Here is a 15989-nt window from a genome sequence, read left to right as displayed (position 1 = left end):
GGTTAAATAAAGGTTAAAAATATATATATATATATACACACATGTAAATTTACAAACAGAAAACCACATCTTTGTACCCTACAAAAATTAATTGAACTGTTTTTTAAGACGGTTAAATGCTCTACTAACAAAAAAGCTGTTAGAATTGTAAGTATATGCATGTCCCTTAAGGTCCTTGTGTAATTGTTATGTGATATTGTACCTCCTAGCTCGATTGTCCATTGTTTGTAATCTATGTATGCTTGTGTTCCCTCATGTGCTTTATGTATTGATTTGTTGTTAATTAAACATTTAAAATAAAAAAATTAAACTATATCTCATTGGCAAAGAACCGGTCGAGAAAATACGGTACAGCGCCATCTATCGTCAAGGTGGTGTCTCTGTGGTAGCGCAGTACAGTGGAGGAGAAAAGTTCAATTTATTACAAAACCCCCTCGCTTGCTGACGGGAACGGGAAAAAAACGAAAAAACGCCACCTGCTGGAAACCACAAATATTTTTCCCAGTTAACCCTCTGGCGTTGCCTCTTCCTCTCTGGTTTAGCTCTCCAACATAACATCAACTCATAACCCGGACAGATAGCTCTAAATTCGGTATCGCGTTCCTCACCTACTGATATGAAATTGCTATTCCGACTATGTACATAATATTTTGATATACATTTGTCCAACGAGGTAAGTTAACGTTAGCCTGCTTTGCTAGCAAGGAAATCAACCAACGCATAGCTGGCTAGTGACTGGATGCATTATTATTAGCCAGCTAGCTAGCCAATTTGTGGTTACATACAGTCTGACCTACTGTTTACACATGCACAAGTATTCAACCTATGCATTGTTAGTTAGCTACTATTTCAGTGTTATTTCCGGATTGCGTGATTGACAATAGGCTCTTTGGTTTAGGGAACATTGTGTCCTGTGACCTGCAACTAGCAGTAGCTTGTAATGTTAGCGCATAACTACTTCAGCTAGAGAGCACATTGAAGCTCCCCATCAATGTGCGATCTGTTTTTACCTTGTCAGGCTTTTAATAACATAGTCATGACTGCTACGAAGCAGTACAGTGTGTGTATGACCTTTGATCCTTCCTATAACACAAACCCAGTCAGTTCAGACATCGCTCATTTCCCAAGGAGACTTGGGAGATAATGAGTGATACACCACACAACACAGGCCTTGTTTTCTGATGTAGTAGTTTGGGAATAATTTTCATGATACTGGTACAACCTTCAGACCTACTGCCATCTTTAATTCATTCAAAGTGGATGCATTCAAGACTTCAAATGTTGTGCTGCCTCGTGGAGGAAACCGTTGACAGTGTTGTGTGGTCTGTATTTCCCCAGGTGGAGGCTAGTCTGATGAGGGGGCTCTCCAGAAAGGCAGGATGCAACAGAACAGGAACATCCAGATCATTGAATGGGAGGACCTGGACAAGAGGAAGTTCTACTCCTTCGGGGTATTCATGACCATGACCATCCGGGCCACCGTCTACCCGGCCACCCTCATCCGCACCAGGCTGCAAGTGCAGAAGGGTAAGTCGCTCTACAACGGGACCTTCGATGCCTTCTGCAAGATCCTGCGGGCCGAGGGCGTGCGGGGCCTCTACCGCGGCTTCATGGTCAACACCTTCACTCTCATATCGGGCCAGGCTTACATCACCACCTACGAGCTGGTGAGGAAATACGTCTCCAACTATTCCAAGGACAATACCGTCAAGTCTCTGGTGGCAGGTGGCGCGGCGTCCCTGGTCGCACAAACCATCACTGTCCCCATAGATGTGATTTCCCAGCAGCTGATGATGCAGGGCCAAGGGAAACACCTGACTCGCTTCCGGGTCAAGGTCAAAACGGAGGCTGACGGGAAGACAAAAATGGCATTTGGCCAAACCAGGAACATGATTGCTCAGATCTTTGCGGCCGACGGTTTCCGAGGCTTCTACAGGGGATATGTGGCCTCCCTTCTAACATACATCCCAAATAGCGCGGTCTGGTGGCCTTTTTATCACTTTTACGCAGGTAAAAAGGAGTGTTTACAAGGGTATTTATCCAAGGATGGAGTTCCCAGACACAGGTTAAGCCTGGTCCTGGACAAAGCGCTGCATTGAGCTTTGAGTCCTGGGGTAGGCTTAATCCGGGAAACCGTCCCTTAATGTTATTATTAGTATTTTCTTCAAGAAGGGTCGGAGATGAATAATGTCTTATATCTTTATAGTCCCTATAGTCAACATACATTGTCTATAAGTAGCATTTCAAAGCACAAATCTTCCACAACGTTTCACAGAACAGCTGTCCAAAATGGCGCCCAGTGACTGCCCTCATCTACTACTCCAAGCCATGGCCGGACCACTAGCTGCTGCGACTGCTTCCACTGTCACCAACCCCATGGATGTGGTCAGAGCTAGAGTGCAGGTAGAGTGCAACTTCAGCTAAAAGCACTAGTGGAATGTAATGGGGTAAAGGGTCTGTTTGGATAGCTACATGTGGCCATCATTGGGGCCACTGTTTTCTCTAACAGATGTTAGTGGAACAGAGTCTAATCAGGGATAGGCAACCCTGGTCCTGGAGTGCCACAGGCACATTATTATAATTCTATATATTATTATTATTATAATTCTGCTCCACTCCACGACCAGAGTTTCCTACCCCGGGTCTAAATCCTGGCATAGCAAATCAAATTTTACACAAAAAAATGTACATGAATAAATACCTTTGTTATAACAGCCTTGTGTGGGTGGCAGGTTGAAGGCAGGACCTCCGTCATCGAGACTTTCAGGCACCTGCTGGCAGAGGAGGGATTCTGGGGGATGACCAAAGGGCTGTCTGCACGCATCATATCCTCCATTCCCACCGCCATCGTTATGGTCGTGGGCTACGAAACCCTCAAGAGAGTGAGCCTGAGACCGGAGCTGGTCGACTCCAGACACTGGTAGAGGACATTAGCACCCAATTCCAAATCGACCCCTAGCCCAAACCCTCTGTGCCCAGGTTAGGGGATAGGTTTTACCAATATGGAAATAGCTACAAATTTATCACTTGAATTTTTACCACATTGTCTATACAATCATAGTGGGTAAGGGACACAGATGGATTTGGGATTAGAAATGGTTGTTGTGGCCCTGATTCCAATTTGGCCTCTCGAGCTCCCCTGACCACACCGCTACATAGGTGATAGCAATAGAGCACAATATTGGCCCAGGGACTGAAATGGAACTGGGCCAACAAGCTCTGCCTGCTTCTATTCCATAATGGCTTCCTTGTCCTTATCATTTTGTTTGCCTTTTAAATTACTGCTGCCTTTTAGTGAGGATTTTTATCTTAAATTGTAAGTGAATGAAGGAACAGTAGTTTGAGATTTGATGTCATTACAATGTGTAATTTCTGACCGGTGCTGAGCGATTAACCGAAATGTTGGTTATTTTTCTTTTTTTTTAAGGAACTAATTGACCAATGTCTGTTGAATTATTTGAATTCCATTTAGTTGTTTTTTTGTCTGAGCGCTATACAGTTTTTCTAGCGATAGATCAGATCAAGCCCGAACTGTGAAATGGAGTTGTAGTTTCCATAAAAACATGCCGTGTTCACTTTGAAGAACTTCTCAAATAGTGATTTTGTCAGACAGCACGGGCAGCAGCTCTGTAAAGATGACAGGACTTGGAATGAAATAAAGACATCAAATAGACTTAAAACAAATGAAATATTGAATTAAAGTCGTGAATAAATGATGCTTAATAAGTGATACGCGGTAATGGGCAGTCACTACTGTCATGGGACTTTTCATTGTTTCATTCTGTGTTACAGTATTCAAACCACATAATGCGCAGTGCATTTAATGTAAAAAAATAAATTTAAAAAATCCAATTAAAGAACGTACATTTTTTAAATTATCAAACCTAACCGACCTCAAAAAGTAATCGCTCAGCACTAGTTGGTTACTTCGGTATGAACACTGGACTGATCCATCACTTCTAATGTATTTCTACTGTCTTAGTAATAGGATAGATGCTCTTCAATCTGTTTATAGCTGCCCTCTGTAGCCTTTATCAGGTTTAGTTCTAGGAGGCAGCAACAGCAAATTGCATACACAAGTTCAGCTCAAACACACAGGACAAAACAACCAATTAGGGCACATGTTCCTCTTCTTCTTTGACTTTTCACTTGCAAAGACCCTCCCCTTTAGGCCTCCCAACCGAATCTCGTCCACCTAGCCAGCTCTCTAGCAATTGAGCCTGGTTCGGACAAGGTTACTCCCAGCACAAAATAAATTAGCTGGTAAATGATAGAATGATTATATTAGAAGTAGTACATATAACTTTGGGGTGTTTAGGGCAGCCATCTTATTGTGAATTAAAGAAATATGTGATGTGATCCTGTATATGATACTGTTAAAGCACCTTGTTTCCAATTGTCTTCACCTCAACTCCAATATTCAATAGTTCGACCCTGGTATTTACCATTGCTGCTGTGGCAATATTAGCAATATTCAACTAATGTTGTACTGAACAATCAAGGTTGTTGGCCAATTGTGAAATGCTAACTGTTGTAGTTTAAAATGTTCAGTAAATGATTTTCTGCTGGTTTCGGGGTTGGTACTTTGGGAGGGATTTGTTGTTAGTGTGCTGGACCACCAGAGAAGTGCTCTTTAAAGGAAGCCATGTGAGATGAGGACTCCAGGCAGAGAACAAGATGAGGCATGTCCCTTTGTGTATTGTGGCAGTAAACCTCTGAGTGCAATCTATCTATTAACTTAATCACTTCCAGCTCAAACGTGTGGTTGCGCAATGTACATTTCATTGAATTTGTCAATATATTATTGTCTTAAAAGAAAATGTTCTGAAGTTATTTATTGAAGAATTTTTATTTTATTTTGATATTTCTCTGGACGATAGCAAAGGTTCAAACGATAGCAAAGGTTCAAACGATACTGAAGAAAAATATAAACGCAACAATTTCAAAGATTTTACTGAGTGACGTGACTGGAAATACAGATATACATCTGTTGGTCACAGATACCTTAAAATAAATGGGTCTCACAATGTGCCTCAGGATCTCGTCATGGTATTTCTGTGTATTCAAATTGCCATCGATCAAATGCAATTGTGTTCGTTGTCCGTAGCTTATGCCTGCCCATACCATAACCTCACCACCACCATGGGGCACTCTGTTCATAACGTTGACATCAGCAAACTGCTCACTGACATTACATTTACATTTACATTTAAGTCATTTAGCAGACGCATGACGCCATACACGTGGTCAGCGGTTGTGAGGTCAATTGGACGTACTGCCAAATTCTTTAAAACGATGTTGAAGGTTTTTGGTAGAGAAATTAACATTAAAGTCTCTGGCAACAGCTCTGGTAGACATTGCTGTCAGCATGCCAAGTACACACTCCCTCAACTTGAGACATCTGTGGCATTTTGTTGTGTGACAAAATGGCACATTTTATAGTGGCCTTTTATTTTCACCAGCATAAGGTGCACCTGTGTAATGATCATGATATGGCACACCTGTCAGGTGGATGGATTATCTTGGCAAAGCAGAAATGCTCACTAACAGGGATGTAAAGAAATGTGTGCACAACTTTTTAAAGAAATAAGCTTTTTGGGCATATGAAATGGGACCAAAACTTTACATGTTGCGTTTATATTTTTCTTCAGTGTGACTTACATCTTACTTGCCTTCTAGGTTCATTTATGTACATTAGTATTTCTGTCTCAAATACTCTGTCATGTATTGGAAAGGGCACTATGGGCAACAAGGCAACCCTCTTTAGAGGCTTGTTTTGTAAATCCATGCTCCCCTAGGGTGAGTAGGGACTGTAATTTGACTTCACAGAAGACAATAAGTAAGCACATTCAAAATATATAGACTACTGCCTGGAATTTTAATATCAAACTTGACCCGAAAAACCATTTAAAAAATGTAAAAAGGAATCCAGGCAGCACACAGGCTTGCTGTTTAACATAGTGCGTTCTGTTGTCTACACAGTGATAACTGAGTGGCTCGTTTCAAACGTCTGCTATGTTCACATCACATGGCTCCAACATAATGGAGAGTCACTGGGAACCAAACGGAAGAAAAGGGAGAGAAATGGGGAGAGACTAGACTTGCACTAATGAATAGGACCCAGGTTTCTTTGATGGTTTTGTGTGGCAGTTTTGTTTCACTAACTTGGGTCATTAAAATATCGGATGGTATTGGATAGTAGACTCACCTTGGTTATTCTGCCATAACTAAGGTTAAGCATGACAAATGACCACTCAGAGAACGATAGAGGGGGTCTTTAAGCTAGTCCTTTAGGAGTCCATAGAAAAAGCCCCAGGGCTTTGAATGGGTCTGCGTTGGGTTAGCAGACATTTTGGGAGAGCACAATGTGATTCGCTGCTCTGAATGGCTAATGTCTCCTAGATGTTCTTGTGACTGGGGGGCCTTAGTATGTCTATTTGGAAGTGATGTTCTGACACACAAGGTCATGTATCTGTGTTGCTAGATATTAGGTGAGATGGATAGGATCCATTAGAAAAGAGTCTGTTTAATTTAAATCCAATATACAGTCTTAGGGGGAAAAAGGTTCTATATAGAGCCAAAGAGTGTTCTATCGCTTATTTCATATATTTCGCCCCTAAAGGTCGGCAGGGTAGCCTAGTGGTTAGAGCATGGACTAGTAACCGAAAGGTTGCAAGTTCGAATCCCCGAGCTGACAAGGTACAAATCTGTCGTTCTGCCCCTGAACAGGCAGTTAACCCACTGTTCCTAGGCCGTCATTGAAAATAAGAATTTGTTCTTAACTGACTTGCCTGGTTAAATAAAGGTTAAATAAAAAATAAAAGGTGAAGCAAGAGAGAACCCTTTTTGCTTCTTTAAAAATACGTTTTTAAGAGTGTTTGGTTAACTAGTGGCACAGTGTTCTAAGGCACTGCATCTCAGTGCTAGAGGCATCACTGCAGACCCTGGTTCGATCCCGGGACTGTATCACAACCGGCCGTGATCGAGAGTCCCATAGGGCGGTGCACAATTGGCCCAGTGTTGTCCGGGTTAGGGGAGGCCGCGGTAGGCCGTCATTATAAATAATAAGTTGTTCTTAACTGACTTGCCAAGTTAAACAAAAACGACGTCATAGTCCCAAGTGTGCATACAGATTTCAGGGAGGATGAACATCTTGACTAAGCTGTCACCCATTAATTTGTTTGAAATATTTTGTCATTCAAATGCCTATGGATTGTCTCATCACAACCAGCAGAATACTTTCAAAGTTAGAAAATGATTATCAAATCAGTGAATTGTCCCTTTAATGTGTATTTCTCCGCTCACAGCACGATACTAATAATTAAATAAGTCCACTCACTAAAAAAACTAAAACAAAGCTGCACGAACCTCGTGAAAGGGTCATTCATTCAACGCTTAACACAGAAAATCGAACCATTTCTCTGTTTTTCTTTCCCCTACTGCTCTCTGTGTGTTCAAAGAAAAACAGCACCCAAAGGCTAAAGACAAATCTATTGATTGATGAGACAAACTGTGGTGGACCAGCATGCATAGGGAAATAGATGGGAGCCTTTTTAACGTGACACTTCCTGGAGGGATGACAGAGTGCTCCCTGCTCTGCTCTATACATGAATTATCAACTGCTGTCTGGAAGCCACTTTGTCAAAGAGATTGATGAAGAGCCATCAGAAAGAGAACAAATCAGACTTGATGGGAGGGGGAGTGAGTGAAGCTATCGGGGCCTCTCATTCTGTGTTGGGGGGCTATTGGTGAGTTGGGGGGGGGGCTTGGGTTGAATTGGACTTAACGGGAAAGGTATTGAATGCATGTTTAGTCTGATCCTCAGCTGTAGCCAGGGAGAGAGAGGGCTTGTCAATGGGATGAACGTTAGATGGACATTGACTCCCATCGTTTATCAAAGAAAGATCTTAAATTTATCACAACTACAATATTGGTTTATATTGGAAACCATAATCACACTCAGCGCTTTATTATATTGCTGTGATGGTGACATCCATGGTTCTTTTCTTTGAAATTCATTCCATTTAAATGTCCTATTTATATTGCAGGCTTGAAACGAGACCACCTGAACCCCTGTCCATCTGTCATTTAAAATGGTCATTAAGAGGAGGACATTTCACTCACTACAGGACTAGAGAGAGAGGAGCATGCTGGGAGGGGTTATTACACACACACATAGAGAGAGGAGCTTGCTGTGAGGGGTTATTACAGAGAGAGAGAAAGGGAGAGCGTAGGGGAGGGATAGTGGGACAGTGAGCTGAGGAGATACAGAGCATATCAAGAGGCAGAGAGAGACCGGTACACGTCGTTCCTTCCCAAGAAAATGACCAATTTCGCAGGCACTTGGAAAATGAGAAGCAGTGAGAATTTTGATGAACTACTCAAAGCACTTGGTAAGATGTCTATAGTTCTTACCTTCTATCATTAAGAGCTATTTGAAAGAATAAATACTTAACCATATATTATCAAAATCCTAATTGTTCTTTCTCTATTGTGTCCGACTACCAAACGCATCATTCTTTTATTTGGGGAAATATTTGAGAAAACAATATTTGGGAGAGGCCACAGGGTGTGTGACATCTTGATCATCTTTGAGTTTTGCATATATCATCAGTTTTAGGATCATCCCAGCATACATTAATCAATGTACCTTCTTCATTTGAGATGCATTTTATGTTGTCATTTTGTTGATATTCCCGAAAGTCAACTGAGTTGGGAATGTATAAAAAAACTAATTGTAAAATGTACACAAGGTGCCAATGTAATACATATTATAATACACTTACATATTACAAATCACTTCAGATTGATTTTGCGTGTTGTTTCCTGCCATAGAATAGTCATCCTTTCAGTGAAAGCAGTGAGGGTGGATCATCCCAACGCTGCACTGTTGAGCCCAGCTGGTGTGGAATAGATGAGACAATTCACTGTGTATGTTTTCTCAAATACGTCTCCTGTGACTGCACTGAGATCTCACTTAATCTGAGCTCTAGGTATTGGCTTGGACAAAACTTTGGCTTTTGGTGCCACAGTTTTTTTTTCTTTCATCGTGGAACAAAGAGATGAGAGGAGAAAAAAAGGTGAAGAGATTGAACTCCTCTCCTCTGGGGAACTCAAGTACACCGATTGTTTAAATGAGAGCAATAAGACTAGTACTGAAGGATACTGTATTTGAGAGAGAGCAGCTCTGAAAACATATGCAGAGGGGAATGAATGGAAACAACAAGACATTTTCTCAGCCAATTGGTTAAACTGTAACTGTGTGACAGAGCCAACTAGCTCTACAATAACTTCTTGGAGGAATCCATCAGTCTGCAGGAGAGCTAAACAAAGCTAATGACTCCAGCATTCCTTGTTTTCATCACCTTGTCATAGCATCCACCCATATTTGCAACATCTGCTGATAACCATCTCATTTGCAGTTGCTTGCCTTGAGAACTCTGTATATAACAACTTGAATACCTACAGTGCACCATTGATTTCTTCTCACCCTCTCAAGAACCTTCTGTCTACCAGGACTTTGTCACAAATAGGTAACACTGCCACTATGCATTCCTCTTGTAAATAAGCACAACCTACACCTTTGAAAGTGGAATTCAGGATTGCTTTCCTTCTATCAATGGCGCCAGGAGGAGACAGAAATGTAACTGTACTCATCCTTGAATTATAGGTGAGGATAGGCACAAACAAGACATACCAAATGTCAGTACAAGTCAAACGATAGCCCCGTGAAGCCATATTGCCACCATGGGTTCAACCCAGTGGCATGTCAAGGTTGTGTACAGTCAGTTGTCATAACCTGACAAAGTCAAAACTGATCAATGACACATGCAATTGGTTATGCAGCACTTATGACCGTTAAAGTTAGCGTAATGATGTGTTATTTGCCCACAGGCGTCAATGCTATGTTGAGGAAGGTGGCTGGTGCTGCGGCGTCCAAACCTCACGTGGAGATCAGGCAGAATGGGGAGCAGTTCTACATCAAGACCTCCACCACCGTGCGCACCACCGAGATCAACTTCCTCATAGGCCAGGAGTTCAATGAGGAGACGGTAGATGGCAGGAAGTGCAAGGTAAAGTCTCTGAGTCTGCCCCCATACAATGTAAAGGTAGTCTCTGCCCCCATATAATGTAAAGGTAGTCTCTGCCCCCATATAATGTAAAGGTAGTCGCTGCCCCCATACAATATAAAGGTAGTCTTCCCCCATACAATGTAAAGGTAGTCTGCCCCCATACAATATAAAGGTAGTCTCTGCCCCTATATAATGTAAAGGTAGTCTCTGCCCCCATATAATGTAAAGGTAGTCTCTGCCCCCATATAATGTAAAGGTAGTCTCTGCCCCCATACAATGTAAATGTAGTCTTCCCCCATACAATGTAAAGGTAGTCTGCTCCCATACAATGTAAAGGTAGTCTCTGCCCCCATACAATGTAAAGGTAGTCTCTGCCCCCATACAATGTAAAGGTAGTCTCTGCCCCCATACAATGTAAAGGTAGTCTCTGCCCCCATATAATGTAAAGGTAGTCTCTGCCCCCATACAATGTAAAGGTAGTCTCTGCCCCATACAATGTAAAGGTAGTCTGCCCCCATACAATGTAAAGGTAGTCTCTGCCCCCATACAATGTAAAGGTAGTCTCTGCCCCCATATAATGTAAAGGTAGTCTCTGCCCCCATACAATGTAAAGGTAGTCTCTGCCCCATACAATGTAAAGGTAGTCTGCCCCCATACAATATAAAGGTGGTCTCTGCCCCCATACAATGTAATGGTAGTCTGCTCCCATACAATGTAAAGGTAGTCTTCCCCCATACAATGTAAAGGTAGTCTCTGCCCCTATACAATATAAAGGTAGTCTCTGCCCCTATACAATATAAAGGTAGTCTCTGCCCCTATACAATATAAAGGTAGTCTCTGCCCCTATACAATATAAAGGTAGTCTCTGCCCCTATACAATATAAAGGTAGTCTCTGCCCCTATACAATGTAAAGGTAATCTCTGCCCCTATACAATATAAAGGTAGTCTCTGCCCCTATACAATATAAAGGTAGTCTCTTCCCCCATACAATGTAAATGTAGTCTTCCCCCATACAATGTAAATGTAGTCTTCCCCCATACAATGTAAAGGTAGTCTCTGCCCCTATACAATGTAAAGGTAGTCTGCTCCCATACAATGTAATGGTAATGTCCCAATCCTATTCAGATAGCATTTGTACGGATGAAGGAAAGGAGACAAGGAGAGGAAGCTACATTGAGACGCAGCCCATGTTCACTCATTCAGATCAGATCCCCTTTTGAGAAGTGAGGACAGGAAAGTACATGGATGTATTGACATGGGCCCTCTTCATTGCATTACAGTGGTCCTTCTGTAGCTCAGTTGGTAGAGCATGGCGCTTGTAACGCCAGAGTAGTGGGTTCGATTCCCGGGACCACCCATACGTAGAATGTATGCACACATGACTGTAAGTCGCTTTGGATAAAAGCGTCTGCTAAATGGCATATATTATATTATTATATTATTATTATATATTATATTATTATTATATATTATTATATATTATATTATTATATTATTATTATATATTATTATATATTATATTATATCAACAGAGCCTGGCCACATGGGAGACCGAGAGCAAAATGTACTGCAGGCAGACTCTCCTGGATGGCAACGGCCCAAGGACCTTCTGGACCAGAGAGCTGAGGGGAGATGAACTCATACTGGTGAGGACGTTTGTGACTAAAGAAAGGCAGTAGGCAAGGCTGTCATGTCAGGCCCCCTCCGTTTTATCTATTTGTACACTGAAACTATAGAACAGTGTTCTTTTCACAAGTAACTCAAAGATCTCAAATGTGTCTATCAAATTAGTTTTATGATGTATAGAAATCAAATCAAATTGTATTTTTCACACTCTTCGTAAACAGGTGTAGACTAAACAGTGAAATGCTTGCTTATGGGTCCTTTTCCAACAATACAGAGAGAAAGAGAAAGATTCTCTTGCACTGACTCTACACACACACACACACACGGGTCTCTACACACACACTGAACTCTACACACACACTGGACTCTACACAACACGCACTGGACTCTACACACACGCACTGAACTCTACACACACGCACTGGACTCTACACACACACTGGACTCTACACACACTGAACTCTACACACACACTGGACTACACACAGTCCAGTGTGTGTGTAGAAACCAGTGTGTGTGTGGAGTCCAGTGTGTGTGTAGAAACCAGTGTGTGTGTGGAGTCCAGTGTGTGTGTAGAGTCCAGTGTGTGTAGAAACCAGTGTGTGTGTGGAGTCCAGTGCGTGTGTTGAGTCCAGTGCGTGTGTAGAGTCCAGTGTGTGTGTAGAGACCCGTGTGTGTGTGTGTGTGTGTGTGTAGAGTCAGTGCAAGAGAATCTAAAGGGTCAATGCAGGTAGTCTGGGTAGCCATTTGATTAGCTCTTTAACAGTCTAATGGCTTGGGGGTAGAAGCGCATCCTGTTGGTTCCAGACTTGGTTCACTGGTACCCCACACTGTTAGTATTAACACTTCATTCTGAACCCAAAAGAGAGTAGGCCTGCACTTCATACTATTCCCCAAGAGATTATACTGTAGGTTCAAACAGACGCTTGACATCAAAGCTAAGACAAGCTTTTCCACCAGAACACTCCGCATGATGGATTTTGCTCTGCACAGCCTAACTCAGAAACTATTGTCACTGTTACGAACACCTCTGAAAGGGTTCCTAAGGGATGTTCTTTGATGTATTGGTACTGGCTGATATTATACTGCACAAAAATATATGTTTGCTGTTAATTAAGCTCCTCACATACCAGGTCCTTACATCCATCAAAAACAGTTCTTGACTTCTTCACAGCACTGGCTTTCATATTAAAATGAAGATGTGCTTTTTGTAAACTTCTGGCCTGTTTTAATTTTATAGACCAGATTGACAACAGTAAATGGGGCCAATAACCTTAGATTCCAGTTTATAAGTGATGAGGATAACCTCTTTATTGACTCTTACAAAGCCCAGAGGGAAATCAAGAGGAAAACCTCTATGTAAGGGACTCCTTTCTGGATGCATGCTTGGACTTCACAACAGGAGATGCTATGAACAAACATGAAATGTGTGTGTTTCAACTCAAGGGTGTGTAGTTCTGTGCATATTGAGCCACATGATAGGTCTGTGAGGCCGTTGTTGGACAACTGTCTGATTGTTTAGAGATGGGATCATGAGGTTGGCTCAGAGTTTTGTCCAATATTAGAGGGGGAGGTCAGTGTAACATGTGTTTCCTGCTAGGCACACAATCTTGTGTTTTACTGTGGAGGAAAATACTTTTTCACTAAATGCTCAACTTGGTAGGGTCTGAAAAGGTGGGAACCATGACTTTTTCTTATTGAATTACCGCAATATAGAGAAAGTCCCCAATGCACTGCATCTTCCCATCCACATGCAGCAAAACCCACTGGATGACAAAGAAGGTGCCACAATACACTTCTTCCCAGGTCCCACACATCGAAAAACATAACCCCAGAATTTTGTTCTCACAGGCCAATGGATCTAAATTTGAACAATTTGAACAATTTGTTCATTAACTCCAGGGAGCTAATGGGCAGCGCCTCATTCTCCACTAAAACAAGCCTGCTCTCCTTCCGTTGACATGGGGAATCTGGACCTGGCCAGGAAAACGGAAATGCAGGTGGCTCACATCAAAACATCTATGAGCTGATGAGGAAATGAAGCTTTGAAAGAGGGAGGGATGGAGGGGGTGTTGGGGGAAAGAAAGTAATGAAGACCGTATGTTCTGGCTTTACTGTATCCAGTGATGTAAGACAGAGTCCAGAATGTGTTCATTAGCATGGAGAAATCTCAGGGGACTAGTTTAGTTTAATAGGACGGGCAGCAGGGGATGTGCCTGTAGTTACTCTGATACTGCATGTGTTCCTGACTGACACTGTTCATGTTATCTACCATGCTGTTGTCCTGTAGTTACTCTGATACTGCATGTGTTCCTGACTGACACACTGTTCATGTTATCTACCATGCTGTTGTCCTGTAGTTACTCTGATACTACATGTGTTCCTGACTGACACTGTTCATGTTATCTACCATGCTGTTGTCCTGTAGTTACTCTGATACTGCATGTGTTCCTGACTGACACTGTTCATGTTACCTACCATGCTGTTGTCCTGTAGTTACTCTGATACTGCATGTGTTCCTGACTGACACTGTTCATGTTATCTACCATGCTGTTGTCCTGTAGTTACTCTGATACTACATGTGTTCCTGACTGACACACTGTTCATGTTATCTACCATGCTGTTGTCCTGTAGTTACTCTGATACTACATGTGTTCCTGACTGACACACTGTTCATGTTATCTACCATGCTGTTGTCCTGTAGTTACTCTGATACTACATGTGTTCCTGACTGACACACTGTTCATGTTATCTACCATGCTGTTGTCCTGTAGTTACTCTGATACTACATGTGTTCCTGACTGACTCTGTTCATGTTATCTACCATGCTGTTGTCCTGTAGTTACTCTGATACTACATGTGTTCCTGACTGACACACTGTTCATGTTATCTACCATGCTGTTGTCCTGTAGTTACTCTGATACTACATGTGTTCCTGACTGACTCTGTTCATGTTATCTACCATGCTGTTGTCCTGTAGTTACTCTGATACTACATGTGTTCCTGACTGACACACTGTTCATGTTATCTACCATGCTGTTGTCCTGTAGTTACTCTGATACTGCATGTGTTCCTGACTGACACACTGTTCATGTTATCTACCATGCTGTTGTCCTGTAATGTATCGACGCCCCAATGTAAGAGGCGGGGGCCTTCCCTTCTCCAGTGCCTGATGCAGGCCTTTACCGCCAGAGGTGTGTGTGTGTGTGTAGGGTTAAAAGCTACTGGCTGTCTGCCCGCAATAATGTGCCTCATTGATCATGTTGTGTTAGAAAACGCCAATGGACCATGACACATCTCACGTTAATGGCTCCCTGGACACTCGCTGCACACGGCAGATGGCTCCATCTTAGCGCCATTCTTTAAACCCGAATGATACTTACTTTCCTCCCTCCCTGGGTGCTGGGGTAATGATGATCTGTGGTGCTGACAAGTTCGGTTGCAGTCTTGCTGCACCTCTGAAAGTACCATAAATCTTTGGGGGCTCGATGCGCCTCTGCCACCCACACATCTTGATCATTTCCCCTCTTCCCTCATTAATTCACTGATACTGTAGCAGTTGCCATGTGCCAAATTGACTGTTTTTGGACAGGAAATCTCAACCAGTTGTGTGCTAAAGCAGTCTTCCATTCTGTCACAATGAGAGTTTGAATAATAAATATATTTTTAAATAAAATGTAAAAAATCTCAGTTGTCATATTTGAGATGAAGACAAAATGGTCCTGTGTTCTTATCTGAAGGTTAAACATCTGATCTACACCAGCAGGAAGCACTTCTGAGATAACTGGCATCTTTTGTCTTTTTCAGACCTTTGGGGCAGACGACGTGGTTTGCACACGGATTTACGTACGAGAAAATAAATAACGTAGCTACAGGACCGACCAGGACCATCATAATGGGCTCCATCCCCCTTGGTACAGCTGCAGTAACTCTCCAACACATCCATCTTCAGAGACATATTCCATAACATAGCATCATATATCAGATTAAACAGACATTTACCATGCTTCATGTAACTAGACCAAACATGCAATTGTATTTAGACAACATTGTTTCTCATGTCAACTGCCACTTTAATAAAACAATGTTTCATCCTTTTTGTATTTACAGTGTTTTGTCAGTATTGGCAATGAGACGATATATCATTTCAATATATTGTATTATTTGGTCAGGGAGTACGAAGTCCATGCAGCCAAAACACGTCGGTTTAAAAAAAACGTTGTTTCTATTGAACATGCCACACTAATAAAGGCAATTTAATTAATTATATGAAGAGTTGGTCCTCCTTT

The 15989-nt window shown here is 42.1% G+C and overlaps 2 protein-coding genes across 2 annotated transcripts; both read left to right on the top strand.

The window, feature by feature from the left end:
- The first annotated feature begins 480 nt into the window (after positions 1–480).
- LOC124018111 (solute carrier family 25 member 44-like) lies at positions 481–4815 on the top strand. Its single transcript, XM_046333386.1, has 4 exons — positions 481–673; positions 1339–2010; positions 2276–2403; positions 2733–4815. The coding sequence occupies exons 2-4, from the start codon at positions 1380–1382 to the stop codon at positions 2922–2924; spliced, it is 951 nt and encodes a 316-aa protein (XP_046189342.1). The 5' UTR covers positions 481–673; positions 1339–1379; the 3' UTR covers positions 2925–4815.
- A 3056-nt stretch (positions 4816–7871) lies between these two features.
- Positions 7872–15969, top strand: LOC124018114 (cellular retinoic acid-binding protein 1-like). Its single transcript, XM_046333392.1, has 4 exons — positions 7872–8393; positions 9895–10073; positions 11607–11720; positions 15508–15969. The coding sequence occupies exons 1-4, from the start codon at positions 8324–8326 to the stop codon at positions 15562–15564; spliced, it is 420 nt and encodes a 139-aa protein (XP_046189348.1). The 5' UTR covers positions 7872–8323; the 3' UTR covers positions 15565–15969.
- Positions 15970–15989: the final 20 nt, after the last annotated feature.

The sequence above is a fragment of the Oncorhynchus gorbuscha genome, unplaced genomic scaffold (genome assembly GCF_021184085.1).
Source record: "Oncorhynchus gorbuscha isolate QuinsamMale2020 ecotype Even-year unplaced genomic scaffold, OgorEven_v1.0 Un_scaffold_390, whole genome shotgun sequence".
NCBI lineage: Eukaryota > Metazoa > Chordata > Actinopteri > Salmoniformes > Salmonidae > Oncorhynchus > Oncorhynchus gorbuscha.
This window is presented reverse-complemented; position numbering and strand designations above follow the sequence as displayed.